Raw genomic sequence first — 26,755 nt, 5'->3', positions numbered from 1 at the left:
CTTTCCTCACCTGTTGTTTTAGAAAGGAGAGCAGGGTTTTCTACATCTCAACATTTCTGCAGTGGGATAGCTTGTATAACTTTTATGTTGAAGACATTTTACATGGATGTGTTTTCAAAGGCACTGTGGGTGGGGGGGAGATGATGGACACACAGGTGTCAAATATGGAAACGACACTGTATCCCAACTCATATAGCTGGATAACAATAGTCGTCCCCAGCCAGTTAAAAATGCTGCTGTTGAATGCCAGATTTTTAAATGGTAAACCAACTCCCCTTCAGGGGTTCATTCTGGATGTGCATGCTACCTGACTATATAGCATTGATGGTTGAGGGTTGTTCCTATCTCTCAGTTGTGCTCATTGGGGTTCCTTGTGCAGCAGTAGGAAGAAGTGAAGTGAAGTCACAGTGGTCAATTGGCATTCCAGCCCCATGACCAGATTCATTATCCCATGGTCTGCTGGGTTCAAGTACATGCATCTGAAGGTAGGTGGCCTGCCCTGCTCTCCATTCTGACTCTCTGAACTAGCTGGAATGCTTTCAAAGATGTTGCTGGAGTCCCCTTGTATTATTGGAGTAGGATCATTCAATATTCATGCTGAGGCTGGAGTACCTCAAGCCTTCATGAGCATGGGTGTATCCTAAATTATATCTAGCCTTATTCAAGCTGCTAGTTGCACTCTAGATACTGTTGACTGCAAAGGATTTGTATTATTATATGTGTCTGTGTTGGTGTTCACTATTTTATCAATATATTATGGGAATGGCAGGAGCATATATGGGAGGAGTCTGATTTTCATGCAGAACTATGCAATTTAACTTCTCCTTCATCAAACATTTTGCAATACTTGTAAATACTCATCCATCTTCTTTTGTATCATTTTCTGCTGAGTTACAGTGTTTAAAAAACTAAGAATGATATTGATGCTGAGGATAACTAGAACATCTGTTTATCAGATGGTTTGGGGAGAGTAATAACTATTTAATTAGGGTCCACCTCTATATTTACAGTAACAATACCAGATGAAACTGATGAAGTAGACTTGAGTCTACAAAAGAATATGCTGCCAACTTCTTTCTTTCTCTTAATTAGTTTGAAAGGTCCTACAAGATCTCTTTGCATACTGATATTTCAGACTAACATGGCCATGTCTTTTAATTCTAACAACAGTAACAGTAACAATAAAACTAAAACAACATAAATAAACAGCATAAATATGGAAGTTAATGGCGAGTTTTACTAAAATCATAGTCACATATCAACAAGATGAAATTATACACCTGCAACTAACAATAAAGAGCACAAGAAGTATGAGATTTTGTCATATTACATGAACAAAGACCTGCATGTGGATTTTAAAGAAAGAGGAGATTAGTTAGTTGATGTCAGTGAGTATGGTATCATTTTTTTAAATTATCAAATTATCTGCTTTAAAAGGATTTAAAATAGCATGTTCTTGCTCAGTCAAAGCATACATTCAAAATTGTACTTTAGGAGTAAAATGTTCCAAACTTTGAGAAATTTTCAGCCAGGAAAATATTATGAGATCATCAGCTGAATTTAATTTATCTAAGTTTGATAGCTTCACATCTTTGGGTAGTTCAGATTTCATAAATGACTCCATATCAAATGGACCAAGCAGCCATAGCAATGCAGCTGCTGTAGAATAGCAACCTCTAATTGAGAAAGCCCAGAGGTATACAACACTGTTTCCCAGGAGTGTTGGTAGGAACGTGGTGGCGTGCCATTTGTTTCACCCCAGGAAACAAAGACTGTACCTATGTTAGGTGCTGTGCCAGATTTTATTTCTACCACAAGTCTATATCCCAGGGGGCTCTTAGAATGATCCACATGGAAAATTACCTAACATTGGAAATAGCCCACAGAGTTGGCAATAATAAACATTTTATTTACTTTAACTCTTGTCCCAAAGTAAGAACATAGTCCTCAGGCTCTTGAGCATTAGTGTATGCAATATATTGTGCTACAGATACATTGTGAGGAATTGAAGTATTTGTGTTCTCCATTCTCAACATTTAGGAAGTCTATAATTAATTATGCAGCTAAAAGAATATTATGCTTCTTGTGCCAACTGGTGGTGGTGGAGTTTCAGCTCTCCGACATAGTAATTTGCAAGTAAACAGAGTTGAACCTTTTGTAGAAGACCATGTAGAAGACCTCTGATTGGACAAACGCTAGACACATTGAGCTATGGACATTTATTCTGGGATAGGATAAGCAACAGATAACATCAGAATACTTTACTAAAATTGAATGAGTCTCTTGGCAGACATTTTGTTACAGGTGTTATTACTCTGTGTCTGTTTTAGTTCAGCTGCCAACTTTCAACACAGAACTAATAGGAGGATAGCATTGCCAGGTTTTTGTAAATTACTCAACCCTCAGCTGCAGAACTGCGAACTACACTGAAGGCCATGTTAAAAAAATAATGAAATTGTCAGTTAAAAAATGTTTAGTATTAGAAAAGCAAGATTTCCTCTCTTTGCTGCTGATGTTTAGACTACTGACAGTGGATATACTGATGGGCAGCCAAAGTTACCTCAAAAAACGTTGATTTATTACTTTCAGTGAAAGTGCTCACTTCTGACCCTCGTGATATTTTTAATAACTGGTTTGTTATAAATCAGGAAATGATCTTTCCAGTCAATTATGGCTTTCTCTCACTGTATATGTCTATTTGTCATTCTGTTTTCCTTTTCCAACTGTACTAAATAGAAGCATGCCATGCCCATTGCTCTGGATCAAAGTCACAGTCAGATGTAATTAGAACCACCGCCACCATTGTTGTCATCACCCTGGTTGACAAGGAAACAATTCTAGCTTTCATTTTGTCTAGACCTCTTTGACTAGCTTCATTTCACAAATCTTATTTACAAATCTGATTGTAAAGGGGGAAATCCCTGTCTATGGGGCATTTTCATGTGGGTATAGAGAGCTAGCTAATGTGCTAACAGAAGAGCTGTGCAGAAGAACATCTTGCAGATAATCTAACCTTAAATGAATTAGTTAATTTACACAAAAATAATTCCCTCTTTTTGCACTTTTCCAGCTCACCCTGAGTTAATTAAGGTTAGAATTAAATAGAAAAGTCAGCAAATATCTCCAAGGGCATCAATACCAAGGAAGAGAAATAAGTGCTGAGAAAGAGAGAAAGGTGGTGGTGGTGGTGGGGAGAATATATTACCAGGAGAAAAGGTTAAAAGAATGCTGAAAGTTTATAAAGTCTTAAGTCAGGAAAACTTAGTGGAGAAGTTAACCATGAAATATTTTAAGGCCATCTTAGAATTAAATTTAAATAAACAATAAATGTTAAATGAAATAAATTCAGGCTTGGAGGATAAACTGATGAAATAACAGTGCTTGGGGACAGGGACGAGTGGGCAGCAGTGTTGTTGTTCTTGGTGTGTGCCTTCAAGTTGTTTCTGATTTATGGCAACCCTAAGGCTATCGTAGGGTTTTCTTGGTAACATTTGTTCAGAAGGGGTTTGACATTGCCATTGCCATCATCTGAGGCTAAGAGTGTGTGATTTGCCCCAGGTCACCCAGTGGGTTTACATGGCTGAGCTGGGATTTAAGCCCTGGTCTCCAGAGTCATAGTCTAGCAGTCAAACCACTACACCACATTAATTTTTCAGTGAAGCCTAAAATCAGTTAAATTGACAACAACCTATAAGTGGTACCAGAATTACTGGGAGCTATATTAGACAGAGTTATTATTCATTTTGTTAGGAATTATTTTGGTGTGCCATCCACATGTGTGTGACAATAATATTCCCCTGCTGACAGTGTCTGTACATCCCATGGTAACTCAATGTGACCTCTTACATCTTAACAAGTGGACAGGTACTGCAAGTTTAGAGGAAGCTATGAATGAACAAAAATTTTGGAAAGGAAAACTTTTTCATTTAGTGTTCCTGCAGGCATGATTCCATCCTCAAGGACTTCCAAGTGTCACCAAAAGAATGGAGACAGCATAATGATGAGAATTAGATTAGAAGTTGATCAATAGGCCTGACAATAAATGAAAGCTACACAGACATTATTGAGCAGATTAGGAAAGACAAATTAAAGTGGACAGTATATTCAGCAATGCCAGTTCTACATAAATGTTGGACCAAGAGATTTCAGAAGGATAACAACTATCAGGAAGTGTAAGGGAAAAGAAGTAAGTTGCAATAAAGCATTGGTATGATAATATGGGAAGATAAAGCTCTGTTAGCTGTGATGGATCTAAACAGAATTTTGAATGCACTGTATATATGAATTATCAATGTGAATGACAACAGTACTTGATTTATAATTCAGTTACTTCACCATTGATTGGTACCTAGTAAGCAGCAACAGGGACCCAGACCTATTTTTAAGGTGGGGAGGGCTCAGCATTGGCAGGCAGGTCATTATTAGTTTCACTATTTAGAGGGGTGTGTGTGTAATATATACATATATTACACAAATAAACAAATATATTTCCTTAAAATAACCACAACAATGAACTGAAATAGGTAATAATCTGGTTAACATGAAACCTATGCCAAAATAATAAATGAAACATACAGACAAGAGTAAAAAAAAAATTAACAAAGAATAAACACAGTGTCAAGCAAGGAGAAAAAGAGGTAGACCCTATTAAGTGAAAATAAAGATCACTGTAGCATCTGACACACCAACCTCTGCACTTCATTTCTTTAACAACAAAAGCTGGGGGTATGTTAGAAGATCACACACCTAATACTCTCAAAAGAAAATGCAAAATACATATCTCTATAAAGCTTGGGGCCACATTTGTGAGATGGTCATATCTGCTGATGACAATGAATTGTTTAGGGTGATTCCAAGAAAAAATGACTGCAAGGAGCTCCAGAAGCATCCATCTAAACTGAGAGAATGGGCTTTAGAAGGGTAAATGGAAATTCAGTAAAAAGAAGTGTAAATGTGAATGAGACATCTCCAAGACCCCCTGTCTGCTACTGCTCTCCTTAGGTCCTGCAGATTCAGGCCTGTGACCTCCTTGATTGACTCCAGCCATCTAGCATGTGGTCTTCCTCACTTCCTACTGACTTCTATCTTTCCTCACATTGTTGACTTTTCTAATGAGTCATATCTTCTCATGGTGTGGCCAAAATATGACAGCCACATTTTGTTTGTTTCATCTGGTTTGATCTGTTCTAGGATCCATTTCTTTGTTTTTTGGATGTCCATGGAGTTTGTTTTCTTCTTGTCTGCTTTTTTCACTGTCCAGCTCTTGCATCTGTACATGGTGATGGAGAATACGATGGCTTGGACGATTCTGGCTTTAGTGTTCAGTTGTATCTTTATACTTTAGGGTCTTGGAGATTATTGCACAGGAAATCCATGCCGGGATAGAACCAATCTTATCGCATGGCTGGGAGCCCAGGCAGTAGGCAGCCCGTATCCAAACTGGGCTTCTCTGGCAGCTTTTCAAGAATGGGAAAATCCTGTTCATTAAAAGCTGCCAGAAAAGTCTGGGTTGGATACGGGGTGCCTACAGCCTGGGCATAAGACCTGTTCAAGGTGGATACAACCAGCATCTATCCCAGCACAGATAATCTACCTTCTCTAGTTCTTTCATAACTGCTCGTCCTATTCTTGATCTTCTTCTGATTTCTTGACTTAAGTCTTTAACTATTTCGATTGCCTCATTATCTAGGTTGCATTTATGTAACTCCTGGTCATTATTTTTGTTTTCTTGTATGTTCAGCAGTACACCAGCCTTTGCACTTTCTTCTTTAACATTCCTAGTTAGTTTTTCCAGGTAGCTGATATTTTCCGATTATAGGCCCTTATAGATGAGTGTGGAACTGGGGGTCTTCTGCACTGGGCGATTCGAATTCGCGTCATAATGCAATGTACTGTCATACCTGGGAGTCCTTCCGCATTGGCAGGATTAAATTGGCCAATCCGCATTCGCGCGAAGCGATTCAGTGCAGAATGTTTTGTCACACCGGTGCTCAACATGAGGATTGGCCGATTCGTATCGGCCGCCTCGCACATGCTCAGTGGTGCCCTGCATGGGTTGCGACCTTAAACGCCTTCCGGGGTGAAAGGGGAGGGTCCCGTCTGACAGCCCGGTAAACAGCAGGAGAGCCAACTCATGCACATTAACATCACGATACAACGTGCCCGTCTGTTTCCTCTCTACTTCCTGCTTGGTTTTAACGTAACCATGACCTTCCCTTGCAAAAATTAGCAATGCCCGGTTCTGCGTGTTGTGTGTGTGAGAGTGTGTGTGTATGTATTCTGGGGGGGGGAGGAGCAGTTCCAGCGGCTGTCAAAGAGGCTGGATGGCCATCTAAGTCAATGGGGATGCTTTGATTAAGAGTTCCTGCATGGCAGAAGGAGGTTGGACTGGAGGCCTTTCTTGGGGTCGCGTGATTCCAGCGGCTTCCCTCCTCCTCCGGCTTGGAATCCAGCCTGGGCTGCATCCCACGGCAGGACAGGCGTGGGCCGCTAGAATCGCGGCGATCGCCACCATTCCAGCGGCTCCTCCTCCTCGGCTTGGAGGCATCCCTGGCTGCATCCCAGGCAGGGAACAGGCGCAGGGCCGCTAGAATCGTGGACGATCGCGCCGTTCCAGCGGCCTCCTCCTCCTCCTCCCGGCTTGAGAGGCAGCCTATGCTGGCTCCCAAGCCGGGGGAGGAGGAGGAGGGCTGCTGGAACCGCGATTCCAGCGGCCCCGCGCCTCTTCCCTGCCTGGGATGCAGCCAGGGATGCCTCTCAAGCCGGAGGAGGAGGAGGGGCCGCTGGAACCGCCCCCCCCCCGCTTCCCTGGAACCGGCAAGAGGAAAGACCCACCGGAAGTAAAAATTGGAATCTGGGGGTCTTGCGACGGAGTTAGGACTGGGGATTCATACCAGACCCATTCGCACTGAGATCGAACAGAGAAAAAATCCGGATATCGCCAATCCCCTTATCAGCGCACTGCCAACACGCTCCAAAAAGGGAGCCAGTACGCATTCAGTTCGGCAGCTCGCGCATTCAGTGGGATTGGGCCATTCGAATGCTGGTATGATGGTACTTTGCGAAATAACGCGAATTCGAACCACCCAGTGCGCAAAACCCCCAGTTCCACACTCATCTGATAAGGGCCACAGTGTGGTATCATCTGCATATCTATGGCCCGTTCCGCACGTACTAGGGTTAAAAAGGGGCATCACTTTCTGTCGCCCCTAACCCTAATACGCGCAGAGCGCGTAGAAAATGGCGGTGCCCTATACAGATGGGCGCCGCCATGACTACGTCATGACCGTGCCGCCTCCAAACGAGGCGGCGCGGAAGTGACATAGTCATGCCGTGTGAGAGCGCCTGGGGCGCTCTTTTGGCAGCGCAGGAAAGAGCTCCGTTTTGGAGCTCCTTCCAGGATTTGCATCACTGGCGCAGCCTCTACACAGCTGTGCCAGCGACGCAAATGAGAAAGGGGCCGAATGGCCCCTTTCTCTTTGTCCCTGCCATTGCCGGGTGTCCTTGGGGTTTGAAGCCCCAAGGACACCCATTTCCAGGCCGCGGGGAAGCGAAGCCTGGAAAGTGGCGGATCGGGGCCTCAGAGGCTGCCATTGTGGCAGCTGAGGCCCTGATCCGGCGGGGAAAGGGCCAGTTACAGGCCACCACAAACAGGCGGTCTGTAACACGCCCTAGACTTGATATTCCTTACTCCTGTCATCACTCCTCCTTTTTCTCAGTCTAAACCTGCTCTTCGTATACTTTCTATGTACACGTTGAACAAATAGAGTGATAAAATGCAGCCTTACCTGACCCCTTTGCCAACATGCTCATGTTGTCACAGTGCTCCTCTGGCACTGCATTCACACGATGCAGCACCAAAGGAGTGTCTTAAAGCCGCAGCACCGTGGATATCCCACCCTTTCCAGGGTGCTCTTTGCAGCTCCTTTTTGCACCCTGGAAAGGCTAGATCAGGGCTGCAGCATGTGGTTGCTATCTGGCGCAGTTGGAGATGGCTGCAGGCTGCTCCTTAGGGGCAGTCTGCATAGCCTCATGGTCTTCTGTGTTCCTGTAGCTGCTCTGCTTGCATTTTGCCTTGTCTTGCTAGTCTTGCCATACCTGACCTCTTGCCTGCTACCTGTCTCTGGCCCATGGGGCTTCTGGAACTCTGCCTTGCTGTGCTTAGACCTCGGCCTACTCCCTGATTTAGCCCTAGCCTCTGGCTCCTAGAACACAGTCCTGTGGGGCCAATCCCTGGGCTCTGCCTCACCCTGGCATATCCTGGTCTTAGTGACTCTGAAATCTTGACAATCTGCTAAACCTGCCTTGCTTCATTTTTTAAAAATTAAGAATATTAGACCCACTGTAATAATTACTCCTCTTTTCCATGTCCATTAGTAGTAAAAGGTGGATCCATATGGACCTCACTAGATCCTTATGGCATTGTGGCCCTCACTGTTCAGCATGTGTAGAAATAGTGCTGTGTTGACAACTTTGAGTACATGCTGTATCTATTCATGTTTTGCCTTCAGTGTTCATCCTCATGGTTCCTTATTCTCTGTATTGTATAGTGGTTGTAAGGGTTTGTGCCCATGCCATTCATTTGCAGAAAGTTCACTTTTATTTTCTTTGTAAGAGATGGGGTAATGAAAAAAAACCTTGATTTAAAAGGGCCTCTTCTTCTCAATTTTAACTCTCCTCAGTCTCATTTACCTCTTTGATTTGAACGTTTAAAGTCCAAGGTATACAGTGTGTGTGTGTGTGTGTGTGTGTGTGTGTGTGGAGAGAGAGGGGGGGAGGGAGGGGGGTGTTCATTTGGGATAGTTGAATACTGCATTTCAATCTCACTTTCTAAATGACATACAGTATTGCTCTTTGCTGATGTGTTAAATGATTGTTTGGTTTGAAAGGGGTCATAAATCTAAACAGGCATATGTGCAGTTTCAAATTAATTACTAATGCTTTAAGAACACAAGCAAGAAAGCATTCAAAAGACTATGTCAGGTACACATGATTTCCATCCAGAAAAATAGCATTTGAGTCATGTTAACTTGTAGTTAATTCTATTGCAAATGTCAGAACACTTCCTTTGCATGTCTAAGCTGACCTACTAAAATTAGTTATCTTTCAGTAATTCCTTTTATCATTTGTTTTTCAGCAACAGCGGCAACTTGACCTCTTGACTATAACCAACCCTGGTGAGTAAGTCACAAGGCTCTTTTTATGTTTTCTTAAAGAGATGGTTGTCTGAATGTGTCTCTCTTTTGCCTCTCTGACATGCAAAATGAAAAACACTGTTCCCCAGAAAATCTTTAACATAATAACAACTGACAGCTATATTGTGCATGGTGAAGCCCCGGGCAGTTATCCATTCACAGAGCTGTGTCTTCAGACCTTTACTCTGTGAGTTTTGAATGCTGATATTTCTTTAAGCCTCCTGGGGTTATTGTTAGTGGTATGTTTGCAGGGTAGATACGCTGTAATTCACAATGTATGATCAAGTATCACAGAAACATTCTGTTTAACTCTCTGCAGTGGTAAACTTGGATATTTACTGAAGAACAGACAAGTCCAGTATTAAGATGTTGGAGGAAGGGAGATTGTGCTGGTTGATTTGCAAGATTTTTCCTTATTTAAAATACATGATGTTAACCTAAAGTGTTTCTGATGCTGTTCTTTCTGAAGAATATTGTAACATGCTTCCTGCTAAGTGCTACTTACTAGAGGAGTTTCAGACTAGGTTTTTATCATGCCATCACCCTGCCACATTCACTGAATTTTATGGAGGGTTGAAAGGATGTCTTCCTCCGTTCATAAATCTGTGTTGATTTTCCTCCATCAGTCTTTTTTCTTGCTGCAGAAAATCTGTTAAGGAGGGGGAGAATGCAGTAGTATCATAAGGAGCCTTCTGTACCTAAATGCTTGTATTATCAGAGTACTAACATCAATAATGGCTTTCATGTATTTATTTCTTAGTTTCTTAGTAGGTTCTAGAGATGCAGAATGATCCTTTTTGGATCAAAACTGGATGGCTTTGTCCTAGAGATGTAAGAAATAATTCATATTTATATTGTCCTTGATGAGAAAGGGATTCTTAACACATCGAGACATCTCATCAAAATACTGTGAAACACTCACCATTTCAGAGACAGTGACAAAACAGGAGAGGGTGACCAAACAACCCTCCCATTCTCTCTGTCTCTTTCTCTCTGTCTCTCTTCTACTATCCCTCTCTTACCTTCAGTAGGTTTTGTACAAACCATTTCCCCCCTGGAACCAGCTGTGTTTAAGCAATGTATTTTATGCAAATATTTCCTGCACAAAATGTTTTTGCACAATTTTTCACAATGTTCATTCAAAACCAGGTATTTTTTATGCAAGAGGGGGTTTTGTGCTACAAATAATTCCAAGAATTTTTTTAATATCATAATCTTGCCCAGCAGGGACAAAACTTTCTACTATTTTTTTTTCTATATGTGAAAAGCAAGCAAAGATTTCCATCTTTTTTGTCACTCAGTGAACATTGGCTATTACTATAGCTGCAGTGACGTATGTTCTGTGTTATTGTGACTAAGCAAATGTATAGGCCTGAAATGTGTATAATAAACAATTTCAAAATAGATATTGTGAAGTGGTATGCTAACACTGTCATAACGATCCAGATAGCTACTTTAGGGGCTTGGGCCACATCAGAAACTATTTTTAAATGTTTCTTTAGTTTCAGAAATCCTTAGTCATGTTGCATGATGTTCGAACAACATAAATCCAAAACACCTTTGAGGAAAAAACATCTGTGTAAACTGAAAAATGCTTTGTTAGTTTCAGTACATGTATTTTAAAAAAATGTTTCAAAACAGTTTCATTTTATTAATGCGCAGTGCAGAGATTTAACGACTAAACACAGGAGTTTGGGATAGTTTTATATGAGCCTAATGAAACATTATAAAAATACTAGATAATGTGGGGCCAACTTCCACAGTGGGCATATCAGAGAACATGCCTTCCTTTTCTTGAATATGACAATTTCTAGTAATGTAAACATTATTCAGTTGTGGCAGGAGAGCAGAGTTATGTTTATATTTCTAGGAATATGTACAATTTGGTATTACTGCACTGAAGCCAACGTAAAGATACAAGGTACCTTGCTTTTCAACAGCAGAGCAAAATGAAACCTCATACTTCTTCTCCATCTTTCTGTTTTTGCAAACTTGTGGTTAGAATAGGCTCTAACAACCACTCAGTTCTAGAGTACCACATGCCCTCTAACATTTCACAGATGAAAACAGGGATACGTGTAGCCAAGCAACATCAAAGTGTGGTCAAGATGACAAAAGTTATTAATTAGGAAAAGCACACAGCCTAAGACCAGCAATTTGCTTTTGCCTGAGCAAAAGCCACTTGTCCATCTCTTCCTCCTGCTATCTTAAGTGAATGCAAATTACTGTACTGACTATTTTGTTTGCTAAATCTTCTAGAACATGGCCACACAACCCGAAAAACCCACAAAAATCTATGGATGCCGGCCATGAAAGCCTTCAACTTCACACTGTACTTTTTCATTTTTAACTCAGATTGCATCAGTTGATGTAATCAGAGGACAAAGGGGGAAAGTGGGAGGAGGAAAGAGAAACTGGAATATTTTAAAAGCAGGTGAAAAAGTGTCATGAAAGAGGATTAATCAGAACTGTCCCTGACCAATTGGGGTAAAAAATGTGTACAATCATGAAGAAAGGGATGTAGACACAGTAGTTCTGCTTGGAAAGAATCATGCAGTATCTGGAATGGACTTCTCAAGCCACTGTAGACACTGAGTGGTTTGGGTGAGGTCCATTTCTGTTATGTTTTGAGGCCTTAGAATCAGCTGTCTCATTTGAATACTGGAGAGTTTTTAGCAGGTGAAAGGAGATATACCCATGGCTTACAGGCTACATTAGGGACTTGTCTACATGAGCCAAATAAAAAGATCTCATCTCATTTTCACTATAGCAGTCCAAACAACAAACAGGAGGGTTCAGGCCGAATCTGGGCATTCATTGTCTTGGGGCTTTAATCCAGGGGGCAAGGGGTAGGAGTGGAGATTTATTTTGGATTTCAATGGAAAATCTGGATATTCGTGTGACTGCGTGCATGGCCTGCTCTCCATAACAATTTCAGTGTGAGACCAGGGGCAGGAGAAGTGGATGGTGGGTGGCACTGGTTGGGTCTGGCAAGCCTGGTTTGTGTTGCTCTGTTTTTTACTTCAGTGTCTGTTCAACCATGAGAGCAGTAGTAGGGGGTTAGATTGGGATAACCAACTGATTTTTAAAAAATGCCTATTTTGTTTGCTAAATTAGAGTTTGGCTCTTTAATTCCATTATTGGGGCAATAATCAAAACCAAGCCCTAAATGCCAAAAAGGAAATCTTAACATTTTGCTAAAAATTCTGTCAGCAGAATGACCTCTGGGGCTATCCCTCCCAGAATCCCTGACTATTGACCATGCTGGCTGGGGCATCCAGCAACAAGGAACCAAGTTTGGGAGCCATTATTTTAAGAGACATTCTTCCGCCTTGACAGAAACAGTTAAATAATTATGAGACCATGTTATGGTATATTACATTTTGTACTCCAGTCTCACACTTGGTTTGGCAACTATGGGAGTGATATTTTGATGATGCTAGAGACTTCAGTTTTAGAGTCAACTGCTTGAGGTGAGGCTATATTTCCAGACAAAGCTATCCAAGCTTCTGAAAAGAAAATCACTCTCCAAAATAGCTAGTATCTCCATCGCGTTATATTCCTCTTGCCCAAATATGAAAATATAAAATAATCTCAATTTCATTAATTTGACTCAGAAATGGATAATCTTCAGGTGGCTTTTAGTTGTGCTAGAACTGTTATATTGTATAAATTTACAGATATATTTGTCATTGTCCAGCTAAGTGTGTGTGTGTGTGTGTGTGTGTGTGAGAGAGAGAGAGAGAGAGAGAGAGAGAATATAGTATGTTAACCCTCCCAGAGTTAAATGGGGTAACGTGTAGGATTTGTTGTACTGCTGTCTTGATTAAGGTTTGTTCTGTTACATACCACTGCATAGGTAACTGCCATGTGAAATGACAGGAAGAAAAGCTTCAAGATATAATTTGGAAAAAAGTAACTTGATAACAAATCCCACTATTAAGTTTCTCTGAAAAGCCATTCCCATTACTGTCTTGAACGTTCTGACCGCCTCTTTCTAACTGAAGCATGAAAAGAAAATGAACTCAAAGTCATGAAGCTATAATACACCTATTAGTAAAAATGATACAGGGTAATAAAATGTGACAGAAAGTTGTTCTCCACTGAAGCTCGTGCTCCAACAATTCTTGATAATCCATGCTAATTAATACTACATTGATTCTGATCAAAGTACACGTCAAGGGATCTTGGCTGAGTTTTCAAACAACACCCCATATTTACTCTTCATGTTTGTTGGTAAAAGCTTCATAAGTTCTTGTATTTAAAAATGAAGGCCTATGCATCTTCCCTATAATGCCTGTCTCTGCTGAGTAAAAAAAGGGAATACTCTGAACAAGAGGGCAGATAAATGAGTGGGTGGGGAAGTATGTTAATCTGTTTGCAATGTTTAAAATAGTAATTCAGGAGATAATGATGTTTATATGACTCATAGGCTGGTGGGAGTGGGAATTAGTTATGGGGTAGTAGATGGTAGTAGGAGTTGTGGTGGCTTAGTGGTTAAGATGCCAGTTCTGGCGATCGGAAGATTGGAAGGCTGGTAGTTTGAGGCCTGAGTACTGCATGATGGGGTGTGCTCCTGTCTCTAGTCTCAGCTTCTGCCAACCTAGCAGTTCAAAAGCATGCAAATGCAAGTAGATAAATAGGTACCACTTTGATGGGAAAGTAACAGCATTTGGTGCAGTCATGCTGGCCACATGACCACCAAAGCAGTCCTCGGACAGCGCTGACTCTTCAGCTTAGTAACGAAGATGAGCATCACCCCCTACGGTTGGTTACAACTAGACATTCATGTCAAGGAACTACCTTTACCTTTACCTAGTAGAAGGTTGACACCCTGGTCTAGTTTATATTTACTAAGATGTAAGTCTCGCTAAATTCAAGGACACTTTTCATGTAAGCATGCCTAGGATTGTAGCCTTAGGCTGACTGTCTTTTTTTGCAAATAGTTCATATATTTTAATGTATTTCCTTGTAGGATAATAATTTATACGTCATGCAGAACTAAGTCATAAGAAAAAGAGATCCAACACACAAATGAGAGCAATACAACCAAAATTAATTAGGCCAACCAAGTTGCTGAGTTCTCTAGGACTCTTCATCAGGCTAGTTCTGGGGTGGGTGAGCTGATGCCATGGGCTGTATGCATCTGTCTCTGACATCACTACATCACCCATACCCCCTGTCTGGTGAATTCCTGCTTGGGAAAATCTGGGCATATCTGAGCTTGGAAAAGGTTGGAACTGCAAAAAGGCATGTGGCAAAATAGCCATTAGTACACCTCCCAGTGACTTTGGCAATATCATAGTTAATTTCAGTAGTCACTGCCATAGTCATTATTAAGGTCAGTTCAATTACATTTAAAGAGTCATTTCTACAGAAATATAGACTTCATAATAATTAAATGTGAATGGGGACTTTACTTATTAGTATTCAGAGGGGGGATGTTAATGAATTTAATATTTATTTGTTTATTGGATTTATATCCCACCTTTCTCCCAAAATGGGATTCAAAGCAATTAATAGTAATATTTTTAAAAGGCTGTTACCTAATTTCAGCTAGTTTAAATTTATTTTATTTATTTTGCATAGATTCATCTTATTTTTTGAATCAAAAAGTGCAGCTATCAAGTATTTGGCCAATCTGGATGATGAGCACAGCATTTGCCTACACCTGTCCTATAGAAGCATTGAGGAATTTAATCTTGTGATAGCACAAGATAGCAGCAATGTGTGAAAATAATGGACTGTTATTTTCTGGCAAATCAAACCACTGATGGGAATAAGGAGGGGAAAATATTTCTCATTGTGCATGGCTGTAAAACATATGGAGGCTTGCCATTTTCCAGTCCGTCAAATCCAGGCACATAATTTGCATAATATGCAAGCTCAGCATATTAATCACTTCATTCTTTTACTACCATTATTTTTCAACTTTGGTACCATTTAAATTGTAAGGTCTGGTCTGACACAGTCAGCATAGTGTAATGACTACAGTGCTTGCCTAGGAACAGGGACACCCAGGTTCAAATCCCTGCTTAGTCATAGAATTTACCACATGTCCTTGGGTCAGTAAGTACTTCTCAACAAACCTAACTTACAGAGTTTTTGTAATGATTAATGGGAAAAGGTGAGCCATTTAAAGTAACTAAGTACATTGCTGGTGCAGTATAAATAAATTATCATGACATTTTATCATGCACAGATGCTTTCAGTAGCATTCTTATCAGATTATTGCCAGTTTTTTTGCTATCATTTTTTTTACTCCAAGACAGAAACCCTGTAAGTGGAACATAGTAGTTAGATTGTAAAATCTGGAAACAATAATACTATAAATAAAATTTGTTGTTGTTAACTGTCCTTGAGTTGACCTTGACCCATGTATGAGAGACTTCTAATTCACCCTATCCTCAACTACTCTGTTCAAATACAATGACCAGGAGTGTCTGTTATCAGCTTCGGCTGATACGCCAGCTGTGCCCTTTCCTGGAAGTTAAGGACCTTGAGACTGTGATACAATCTCTAGTAACCTCCCGTCTGGATTTCTGTAATGCACTCTACATTTGGCTATCCTCGTGCTTGATGCAGAAACTTCAACTGGTACAGAACATGGCAGCTAGATTGGTCTCAGGTACATCCAGAAGAGACCATATAAAACCAATCTTAAAATCACTTCACTGGCTGCCTATTAGTTTCCAGGCTCAGTACAAGGTGTTGGTTATCACCTTTAAAGTCATAAATGGCTTGGGTCCAACCTGTCTTCGGGACTGCCTCCTTTCATATAATCTTTGCCATGCACTCAGGTCCTCTGGGAGGAATTTATTACAACCTTTAAAAACAAGGCTATCTACTACTGCCCAGAGGACCTTTTCTGCTGTCACTCCCAGATTATGGAATGGCCTACCGGATGAGATCCATCATATTACCACCCTGAACAGCTTTTAAAAAGCTGTTAAGATGGATCTCTTCTGGCAGGACTTTCCTGAATAGATATCCAGCCACCAAATTGTGACCTGACCTTGTTTTAGCCACTGTTATTGCCTGTACATTATCTTTTTAAGTGTGTTTTAATTTAACTTGTTTAATTGTATTTTAAGGGGGGTGGAATTGAGGGTTTGGGAATGTATATTTTAACTTTGTAAGCCACCATGATTGCGTTTCATAGAGGGGTGGGATATAAATAAAATTTATTATTATTCAACACCTGCAAATTCATGACTGTGGCTTCTCTGGTTGAGTGTATCCTTCTGGAATGTGGCCATCCTCTTTTCTGATTACCTTCTAAGCATTATAGGGCCTTTACAGACAGGCCAAAATAAAGCTGCTTCGGGTCACTTTGGAGATATGTTGTTTAAATGATGCACGTGTCCTAAGAGTCCGGAAGCCACTCCAAAACTACGCCCCTTCCTTTTGTGTGTTGTCTTGTCTTTGTAGTTGGGAGGCCAAGGGGAGGATTTGGTGTTAGGGTTTATGGTTCAGGGTTTACGGTTGGCATGGCAGCTTTGTTTTGGCCTGTCTGTATGGGCCCATAGTCTTTTTAGTGAATCCTTATTTCTCATGATATAGTCAAAATATGACAATCTCAGTGTAGTCATCTTTGCTTCCAGGGAGGGTTTGAACTGATCTGCTCATTTGTCCACAGTATTCTCAGGACCACATCTCAAATGAGTCATTTTTTTCCCCTATCAGCTTTCTTCACTGTCCCGCTCACACAACCATATATAGAAATAGGAAATACAACATGGACAATCCTAACTTTAGCATTTAATGATTTGTCTTTACACTTCAGGATCTTCTCTAGTTTCTTCCAAGTTCTAGTCTTCATCTGATTTCTTGACTCATTCTTGACTCTGATAGATGGTTGAGCCCAAGAATAGAAAATCTTGAACTATTTAAATCTCTTCATCATCTTATTTAAAATCATGTAGATTGTCTGTGGCCATAGTTTTTGGGAGTTTTTTTATGTTCAGCTGTAAAGTTGTGTTTGTACTTTCTGCCTTGACCTGCTTCCGTAATCTTTTCATATCTCTGATATTCCCTGCTATAGTTATAGGAGATAGTTTTATTTTCTATTTTTGTCTGCAGTATTGTAAAGATTACTATCTGATAGTTGAGTTATACAGTATGCTCAACTAACAAAGCATATAGGTAATGTATGGTGCTTCTGATATTTCTGATGGTGGCAGCTGCTTATGCAATGAATGTCAAGAATACAAATGGCAGCAGGTTGCGCAGTGGGTAAATGCCTGTACTGCAGCCATTCACTCAAAACCACAAGGTTGCGAGTTCAAGACCAGCAAAAGGGCTCAAGCTCGACTCAGGCTTGCATCCTTTCGAGGTCGCTAAAATGAGTACCCAGACTGTTGGGGGCAAATTAGCTTACTTGCTAATTAGCTTACTTGCTGTTCACCGCTATGATCTTTGGAATAGCGGTATATAAATAAAATAAATTATTATTATTATTATTATTATTATTATTATTATTATTATGGTCCTTGTGGTCTCTTCCAACTCTATGATTCCATGAAATTATCAGAGAGAAGGTTTTAGTGAATTACTGATACTATAAGAAAACCTTTATGTTTTAATAGGCAAAAACAGATGAAAGTGAACCACTTCAAATTATATCCATACAATATATTGTCAGGTTTTGGCTCTAGATCCCCAGATAAAACTGTATTTTTATATTTTGTATTTTTATATTCATAACTTGATTCACTGCAGGAAGTTTACTGTATGTAAACAACCAAGTTTTATTGTGGAGTCATTATAAAGGTGCAAGAAAGGACACCAATATCAGAAACAAAGCAGCAAAGAAGCATAATACAATAGGACATAAACAGGATGGAAGAATAAGAATGGAGTCTACAGTTTGTTGGAGTTATATTTTGTGTAACAGTTTATGGTGGGGTGAACGGTTGCTAGGGTAAGAACTTAAATAAATATCCTGTATGATATGCGACACAAACTATGGGGAAAGGGAAAATGACAATATTGCAATAATCTACATACACTTCTCTTTTGCTTGGAATATTTTGTTACAGATTCCACTTTTAATTTGGCAGTGGTTGTACCCAAAGAACTGTATTAGGGTGCATCAACATTGTAGAAATAGTTCCATTTAACAGAACTTTAACTGCCATGGCTCCATCCTACAAATCCTGAGTATGGAGCCCTGGTGGTGCAGTGGTTAAATGCCTATACTTCAGCTACTCACCCAAAAACCACAAGGTTGTGAGTTCAATACCAGCCAGGGGCTGTGGGCTAACTCAGCCTGGCATCCTTCCATAGGTTGCTCAAATGAGTACCCAGCTTGCTGGGGGCAATTAGCTTAAACTTTGTAAACTGCTTAGTATATTGGTAAGTGGTATAGAAATGTACTTGCTATTACTATTGTTAGTTTTGTAAGGCACCAGCACTTTTTGGCAGAGAGGGCTAAAATCTTTGTAAAACTACAAATCCCAAGATTCCATAGGATGGAGCTGTAGCGCTTAAAGTACTGTCAAACTGCATTATTTATGCAGTGTGGATGCACCCTCAGTTACATCTCAAATACACAATGCAGATTTTCACAGCAGTATGAAGACATATCTGTAACTCCTGATAAGATGTTCTGTGCAATGCTGGCAATTCTTGGGAATTATATTCTATCTCTCATTCCCACCCCTATCTTCACTAATTTTGTTGATAAAGAAAAAACTCCACTTTAACCCAGCCCCAACATTTATTTATTTCATAGAATCGTAGAATTGGAAGAGACCACAAGGGTCATCCAGTCCAACCCCCTGCCATGCAGGAAATCTCAATCAAAGCATACCCGACAGATGGCCATCCAGCCTCTGCTTAAATACCTCCAAAGAAAGAGACTCTACTACACTTCGAGGGAGTTTGTTCCACTGTCGAACAGCCCTTACTGTCAGGAAGTTCCTCCTAATGTTGAGGTGGAATCTCTTTTCCTGCAGCTTGCATCCATTGTTCCAGGTCCTGTTCTCTGGAGCAGCAGAAAACAATCTTGCTCCCTCCTGAATATGATATCCCTTCAAATATTTAAACAGGGCTATCATATCACCTCTTAACCTTCTCTTCTCTAGGCTAAACATCCCCAGTTCCCTAAGTTGTTCCTCATATGACATGGTTTCCAGACTCTTCACCATTTTAGTCGCCCTGCTTTGGACACACTCCAGTTTCTCAATGTCCTTTTTGAATTGTGGTGCCCAGAACTGGACACAATATTCCAGGTGGGTCCTGGCCAAAGCAGAATACAGTGGCACTATTACTTCTCTTGATCGAGACACTATACATTTATTGATGCAGCCTAAAATTGCATTGGCCTTTTTAGCTGCCGCATCACACTGTTGACTCATGTTCAACTTGTGGTCTACTTGGATTCCTAGATCCTTTTCACACGTAGTTTCATTCAGCCAGGTGTCCCCCATCCTATATCTGTGCATTTTATTTTTCTGCCCTAAGTGCAGTACCTTCCATTTCTCTGTGTTTAATTTCATTTTGTTAGCTTTGGCTAACAAATATTAAAAAAAATATTATATTTATTTCCAGGATTTGTATGCCGCCTTTCTCTCACAATGGGATTCAAGGCAGGTTAAAAAGACAGAGCTGAAATACTGAATACAAAGTTAAATACTACCAACCTTAAATCATAGGTGAAAAGCAGCATAGTTAAAAACAGTAAAAACCATTAAAACAGTAAAACAGTACACCACATCATTCAAAGAAAGTTCACCCACCAAATACCTGTCTAAATAAAAATGTCTTCAGCTGCCAACAGAAAGAGAGCAGGGAGGGGCAGAGAGTTCCACACTCTGGGAGCAGCTATGGATAAGCTGCTCTCCTAATTCCTAACCAACTGCACTTGCGAAAGTGGTGGGACTCAGGGAAAGCCCTCTCCTGCCAATTTTAGTGCCCAGCCTGGCTTGTATAGGGAGATACAGTCCTTCAGATGGTCTGGACCTAAGCCGTTTAGGGCTTTAAAGGTCAAAACCAGCACCTTGAATTTTGCCCGGAAATGGACTGGTAGCCAGTGTAGCTGTTTCAGCAGTGGAATCACATGATCCTTGTAGCCAGCCTCAGTCAACAGCCTGGCCCCAGCATTTTGAACCCACTGCAGTTTCTGAACAATTTACAAGGGCACATTACAATAGCCCAAACAGGATGTCATCAAGGCATGTATTACTGTAGCCAGATCTGATTTCTCAAGGAACGGGGACCGCTGTCACATTAGTTTTAACTGTGCAAATGCACTTCTGGCCACAGCTGAAACCTGGACATCCAGGCTCAGATCTTAATCCAGCTGCAAACCTGAGATTTCAGAGGGAGTGTAAACCCATCCATCACAAGCTGGATCCCTATTCCCTAAATTGCTTTATGACTGATCAGAAGCACCTCTGTTATGCCTGGGCTAAGTTTCAATTTGTTTACCCTCATCCAGTCCATTATTGACAGCAGATACTGATTTAGTACACAGACAGCTTCCTTGGAGTCAGAGGGAAAGGAGAGATGACCTATGATATAATAACATTCGATTTTTTTCCCCTTATCATTTGGTTTTGTCAAGTCCCCCCTCCCATTCACAGAAATCTGAATAGTGTGTGTGCAGGTGTTATATGTGTGTTGTGCCTGTTGGGAAGTGTATTTTATCAAGCTAAATAATAACCACAGAGAAGGCATTTGCTAAGGTAGTGCCATTACTTTTGAAAGAAAAACTAAAGCTTCCCACAACACCTTATTATTATTCTGGGTCACTGTGATGTTTCTATGCACCTTGGCATGTCCCTTTAATTGGATCCTTGCCTACGAAGGTCCAGCATAGTTGCATTGAAAGCTGACATTTCCAACTAACTGACCTTTTCAGGCCCAGTGATACTTCTCTAATGATTATCCTCTTGCATTGTTTGGACAGAATACCACATACTTCACAGCACATAAAGAATATGGTCTTTGAAAACTATTCAAAATTTCCAATCTCAAGTTGGCAAAATGAGAAAATTGGGTACAAACATTCATCAGAAGTGTTATTGTGCAGGTATCGATTTGAATGCCCTTTCATTTCTGTGGGAAAAAGTGTTGTAGTGTGGAGTTCTAAATTAACTTTTGTTCTGTTATTTTCTCTCTCTCTCCCAGTAACTATAAAAAGGTCAAATTCATTCATAAGCCTGAATAGATTTGCTGGATATAAGCAATAAGATAACAATCAACCTTCAAATAACCTTTAAAGAGACAGTATCTTCCTCTATGAACAATAATTGATCTACTCATTAAGCAGGAGAGAATTTCTTTCAGGCTCACCTAAGCAAAAAATGTATAGGAGCAAAGTAAAAGGACACTATTGAGAACAACGAGAAAATGAAGTTTAATATATTTAATGTTTTAATTCTGTGCACATCATAGACACCTAAGGTCTGCTAAGACAAAGGAATAGGTAAACTCCTGCCTGCCAGATGCTTTGAACCACAACACTGAAATTCTTTTAATGTGGTCAATGATCATGGATTATGGGAACTGTAGCTCAAAGCCTCTGGAGGGCACCAGTTTCTTTAAGACTTCTTCCCCCTTTACCTATTACAAATTAGATTCTGCAAGGTCATAGAAAATTTACATTAATTGTAGAAAATTTAATTTACATAAAAATGAGATCTCTCAAGAACAGCCATTACACATGGACTGGAGAAGAAGTGGAAAAGCACACAAATAATTTCCTGACCCTATCACATAGTAAAGGGAGAAATAACAGTCCACCAGACTACAAAATATTGTGATTGTTATAATGCATAGGAAAGAAACCCACAATGGGCACCCTGCTGCATGTTTGGGATTCAGATGAAGGAAGTGGGTCCAGAATATTGTAAACTCTTTCATCGTATTTTTTTTTTGGGGGGGGGTTGTGTCCTCATAGTTAAAGCTGAATTTGAAAATAACCAAAACCACTGCCCCTTATTACCTCTGGTATCAGCCACCTATGCTTAGTTAAGCTACTACCAGAATAAATGAAAACCTTCATGTTAAACAAAAAGACTAAAGATAGCTGAGAAAGCCATTCTGCATCACTGGGTAGATGGTATTTGGATGAGTGGTGTAGTGGCTGAATGTTGGTTTGGACTGCAGCTTGGCCATAAACCCACTGAGTGACCTTGGACAAGTCACACACTTTCAGCCTCAGGGAAAGGCAATGGCAAATGTCCTCTGAACAAATCTTGCCAAAAATAACCCATAATAGGGTCAACTTAGGGGTTGCCATAAATCGAAAATGACTTGCAGGCACATAACAACAAGTGGTGGAGAGGAGTTTCACTTTGTGGGTATGATTCTTCATCTTTGGAAACCCCATTACACCTATCAGCAGACATTTATGTACAGCTTGTGATGGCCTTGATAGCTATAGGCTCTTGAAAACAGAAACAAAGGAATGACTTTCAGTTTTGCCTAAGCCCCATTTGTGATAGTATCATGGGGAGCAAAGGTGAGAGATAACTGCTGTGATTCCTCTGAGACTGCAGGATTCTTGTCCAGCTCTTCCTGGTGATGGGGGAAAAGCTAGGGCCTTTTCTGCATGCTCCAGCACTCTTGCCAATCAGAAGTTGGAATGCCATGCTACTGCATTCAGTCAGAGCTGACCACCTTCCCATACCATGACCACCTTCCTATGGTTTAAGCAGATTCTGTTTCTTATGCTCTCTGATTTTAGTGGGCTTTTGCTGGAGTATGTCAGCTTTTCTTTTCACACTTTGTATGGCAAATGTGCACAGTGACAGAACTGGGGTAGGGTTATTACACAGGGACCTGTGGCCAAGTGAAACCCAATTTGTCTGCCATCCGATGGTTCTTCTTACAAGCAGGTTGGAGAATAGAATTTCCTGTGGTTGTCACATGGGCCACCTGATGTCAAGATCCATTCCTTACACTGCACAAATAGCTGTCACCGATGAAAGATGTGCCATGTTTTATTCCAGAAAATGGTATATATTGTTTTTGTTGGCTCTCCCTGAGTTCCATTAGCCCCTGGACAGCAAACGGTTTTCTGGGGCAGGCTGAGGCTGACGTGGCATTTGATCCAGTGTGGTCTTGCTTATGTCAGCCAGGAGCCAGTGCAAGCATTTTCTCTCCCACTGAAACTTTTTTGGAGGGATGGGGAGGCTCTCTAGAGATAAAATTAATCCACCCTCCAACACAGTATGTTTGGACTAGAACAGGTCAGTAGGACTTGGGGAGTCATGGGTGGTCTGCCACTTTAGTCCCTCTACCTACTTAGGATTGCCCTGTAGGGTGCTTAAAAGGATGTAGAAATGTGGGCAGCAGTGGTTCTCCTTACTTTCTCCTTTCCCAAAAGGATGGGTGAGTGAATAGGAAACTATTCATGTCCCTCCCAACAGTTTAAAAAATGGTACCACCTTAACCATTTGATAAGCTTCACTTATAAGTACATTCAGCCCTCTTTATCCACATATTTTTTTATACACGGATTCAAGCCTCCACGGCTTGAAAATATTCCCCCCAAAAAAAAAGTATAAATTCCAAATAGCAAGCCTTGATTTTCCATTTTATATAAAGAACACCATTTTTCTCTGCCATTATATTTAATGGAACTTGAACATTCACAGATTTTGTTATCCACGGGGGATTCTGGAACCAAACCCCAGCGGTTAACAAGGTCTCACTGTTGAAGGATCACTTTTATGTTTTCAGAGGAATATGATCTTTTCTTTTTAAACAACCATTTACCTGTCGTCCAACAAAGTATATATTTCTATATTTCCAAGGCCCTGTGTAAACTACAATAACTAGCTGAAAGACCACATCTCCCTTGTGTTTTAAGATCCTCACGGAAGGGCTTGTCTCATTTCTGCTACCTTCACAGGTGTGTTTGGTGGGAACATGGGAGGGAGCCTTCTTAGTGGCTGCTCCCAAGTTGTGGAACTCTCTGCCACACACAGGTAAAGACCTTTTTATTTTAACAAGCATTTGGCAACTAAGTGGCTGTGCAGAAAAGGCTTTTAATGCAATGTGAGTGCCTTACTTTATTGTTGTCAGGTTTTTAATGAATTTGTAAAGTACTGAGGTTGAAATAGGTTTAATATGATTGTTTTAAAAATATTTTGTTAATTAAATTTTAATTCATGTACTTTGTTTTGGTTTTTAAGTTGTGAGCTACCTTGGGTCCCATTCAGAGGAAAGGAAGGATATTGATTGATTAATTAATTAATACATGAATTAATTAACGAATAGATATGAATATTTAAAGCAGCTTTGGGGGTTCTGTATTGTTTTTGCAAGCCTATTTTAAAAATTATATTCTGTCCTGTCCACCTCTTTGTAAAATAAAATGAACACTTACTATTTTCATATGCCTTCCAAGACAAGTTTTTCAATAGTGTAATTAAACTCCTAAAGTAACATGCAATGTAAATGTTGTTTTCCCACATGTTATGATTTCCAGATGTCTCCTCTGATTGCCTTGCTAACCTTGAGTTTATCAAGTTATTTTTAAGTGTCAAACTCATTTGTATATATGTCAGAATATAAAGTGAATTTTAAAAATAAATATCTGGATTAGAATTTACGAATGATAAACAAATTCATTTTGAATATATTTGCATGAAATTTACATGAGACAAAATGTACCAGTAAGTGCTTTTTACATACAGGTCGTACATCTGCTTAACATGGTGGAATTTTCTTGGTCCTTTTTTTTTTAAAGCTAGATCCTAAAATTCAGTGGTCCCATTCAAAAATACTCTGCTAAAAGGAGATAAGAATGCAGGCGATACTTTTTGTTAAATCATCTCTTGCTTTTATAATAGTGATTTTTATAGGTGTTATCCAAGAATGCAACTATAGAATTATCATGCATTTATTATTTATTTCTCAAAAAGTTTATTTTACCTCATGCAACTTTTCAAATTGGGCTTTTTTTACGTTCCATAAAAATATAAAATATAGTTGTTTTTCTGTGAAATTTCTCCAAAGTATCGCACAAATAATTTTCTTTTAAAAAAAATCTGAACTCTGTTGAAAAAGAGAATCAAAAAAATGTATCATGAGCTTAAAAATTCCAAAAAGCTTTCAATGAAAATACAGTATATTTAAGAGTATAGATGTTTGGCCTAAATTAAGCATTAAATGGAATACCACACTGTATGTGAAAAATAATTACTTTAACTGTGTGTTATTTCCAAGAGAATCTGTTTGAAAGCAATCCGATACATGATAAAGTCTCTGCAGCTGAAAATCTGTCAGAAAACTACAACGCCACATGCATAGGCATTGTAGGTGAATAATGTGGTAGTGTTGCTTGGCTGGTCACTAATGATAGTAAATATTTGCTTCTAAGTTTTATTGTTATACATCTTGAAACGAGTGCACTAAGACAGACTTTGGATTGTTGAAATTGCACAAATTTTTTTTATATCCTCCATAAATACAGCTCTTGCTTATCTGACCTAGAATGATATGTTCTAATTGTTTCAGTGGGTTTCGTGGACAGGTTCATAGACAAATCACAAAGCTTGGGACAACTTCTTGCATCATTCCATGCTGGCCAAGACAACTTGCTGCTTCAGTGGAGCCAAAATAACATTGTCATCCCTGCTACAACCAACATATAATGTTTTTGTTGTAGTGTTAGAAGCTAATTCTTCCCTTCCTCTGTCCCACCTCATAATGTCTTCAGATACAGGTCACTTAATTTTGCTACATGGTTTTGGTTAGTCAGACTCTAAATTGCTAACAAAAAAAGAATGCCATTGGGTTCACTTAATGGGAGTTTGGGAACCCTTGCCTTACTATCCAATTTTCTTCCTTTCATACTGGGCCTTTTAATGTAATCTTTATTCTATTACATGTTCACATTGTAGTACTTGTAGTTAATCTCACTAATTAACTATACAAGGAATCTCACATGGGAAAGATGTGCAATGTTGGTCTACTTTTTTGTTGCAGTGCAAAAGAAACAGTATTTTCATGTAATATTTGTTTCATCTGCCTAGTGAATTTATTTACATACTTGCAATATAATTTGCTGTGTAAATATAGCTGAAATATCAATTCAAAACCAGCCTAAAATTATAGACCATATTAATTGCCTCTCCAGTTCTCCACTTCTTTATAAACAGCCAGCTCATTGATACCAAAAGAGGTATCATGATTCATTAGGTGAATGATAAAATGAATCTTCTAACACAGAAGAAGACAGCCTCTGAACACTCTGTTTGAGACATTTCAGTAACTGCAGGAAAAGAGCCTTCAGGCTATCTGTCCAGATAGTGTTGATATGTAATTTGATCCTTCTAAAGTATCTTTGATAATTAAATTGCCAAGGGAGGGGTAAAGGTAGCATCAGTCACACAGCCATTTCATTTAAAGGATTTCAAACTGGAGTCTTTGAAACCAGGGGGATTTTAATTGAAAGCTTTTTTTCCAAAGTAAAAGCTATTGCAAATATCATAGCAGAGCTAATTAATAACTGATAGGCCATTTCCCCTAAATGTGACTCACATTTAATTTTTGTTCATACATGTTGAAGTTGGTTGGATTGTAAAATCTCCCTGAGTGAC

The 26,755-nt window shown here is 39.8% G+C and overlaps 1 protein-coding gene across 1 annotated transcript in view; it reads left to right on the top strand.

The window, feature by feature from the left end:
- LOC121927909 (cytosolic carboxypeptidase 6-like) overlaps positions 1 to 26,755 on the top strand; it is an 827,289-nt gene that overhangs the window by 269,249 nt on the left and 531,285 nt on the right. The window contains exon 3 of the mRNA XM_042461947.1: positions 9,137 to 9,176. Coding sequence (XP_042317881.1) covers positions 9,137 to 9,176 — 40 coding nt within the window. The remainder of the gene's footprint in view (positions 1 to 9,136; positions 9,177 to 26,755) is intronic.

Source organism: Sceloporus undulatus, chromosome 4 (genome assembly GCF_019175285.1).
Source record: "Sceloporus undulatus isolate JIND9_A2432 ecotype Alabama chromosome 4, SceUnd_v1.1, whole genome shotgun sequence".
Lineage (NCBI taxonomy): Eukaryota > Metazoa > Chordata > Lepidosauria > Squamata > Phrynosomatidae > Sceloporus > Sceloporus undulatus.
This window is presented reverse-complemented; position numbering and strand designations above follow the sequence as displayed.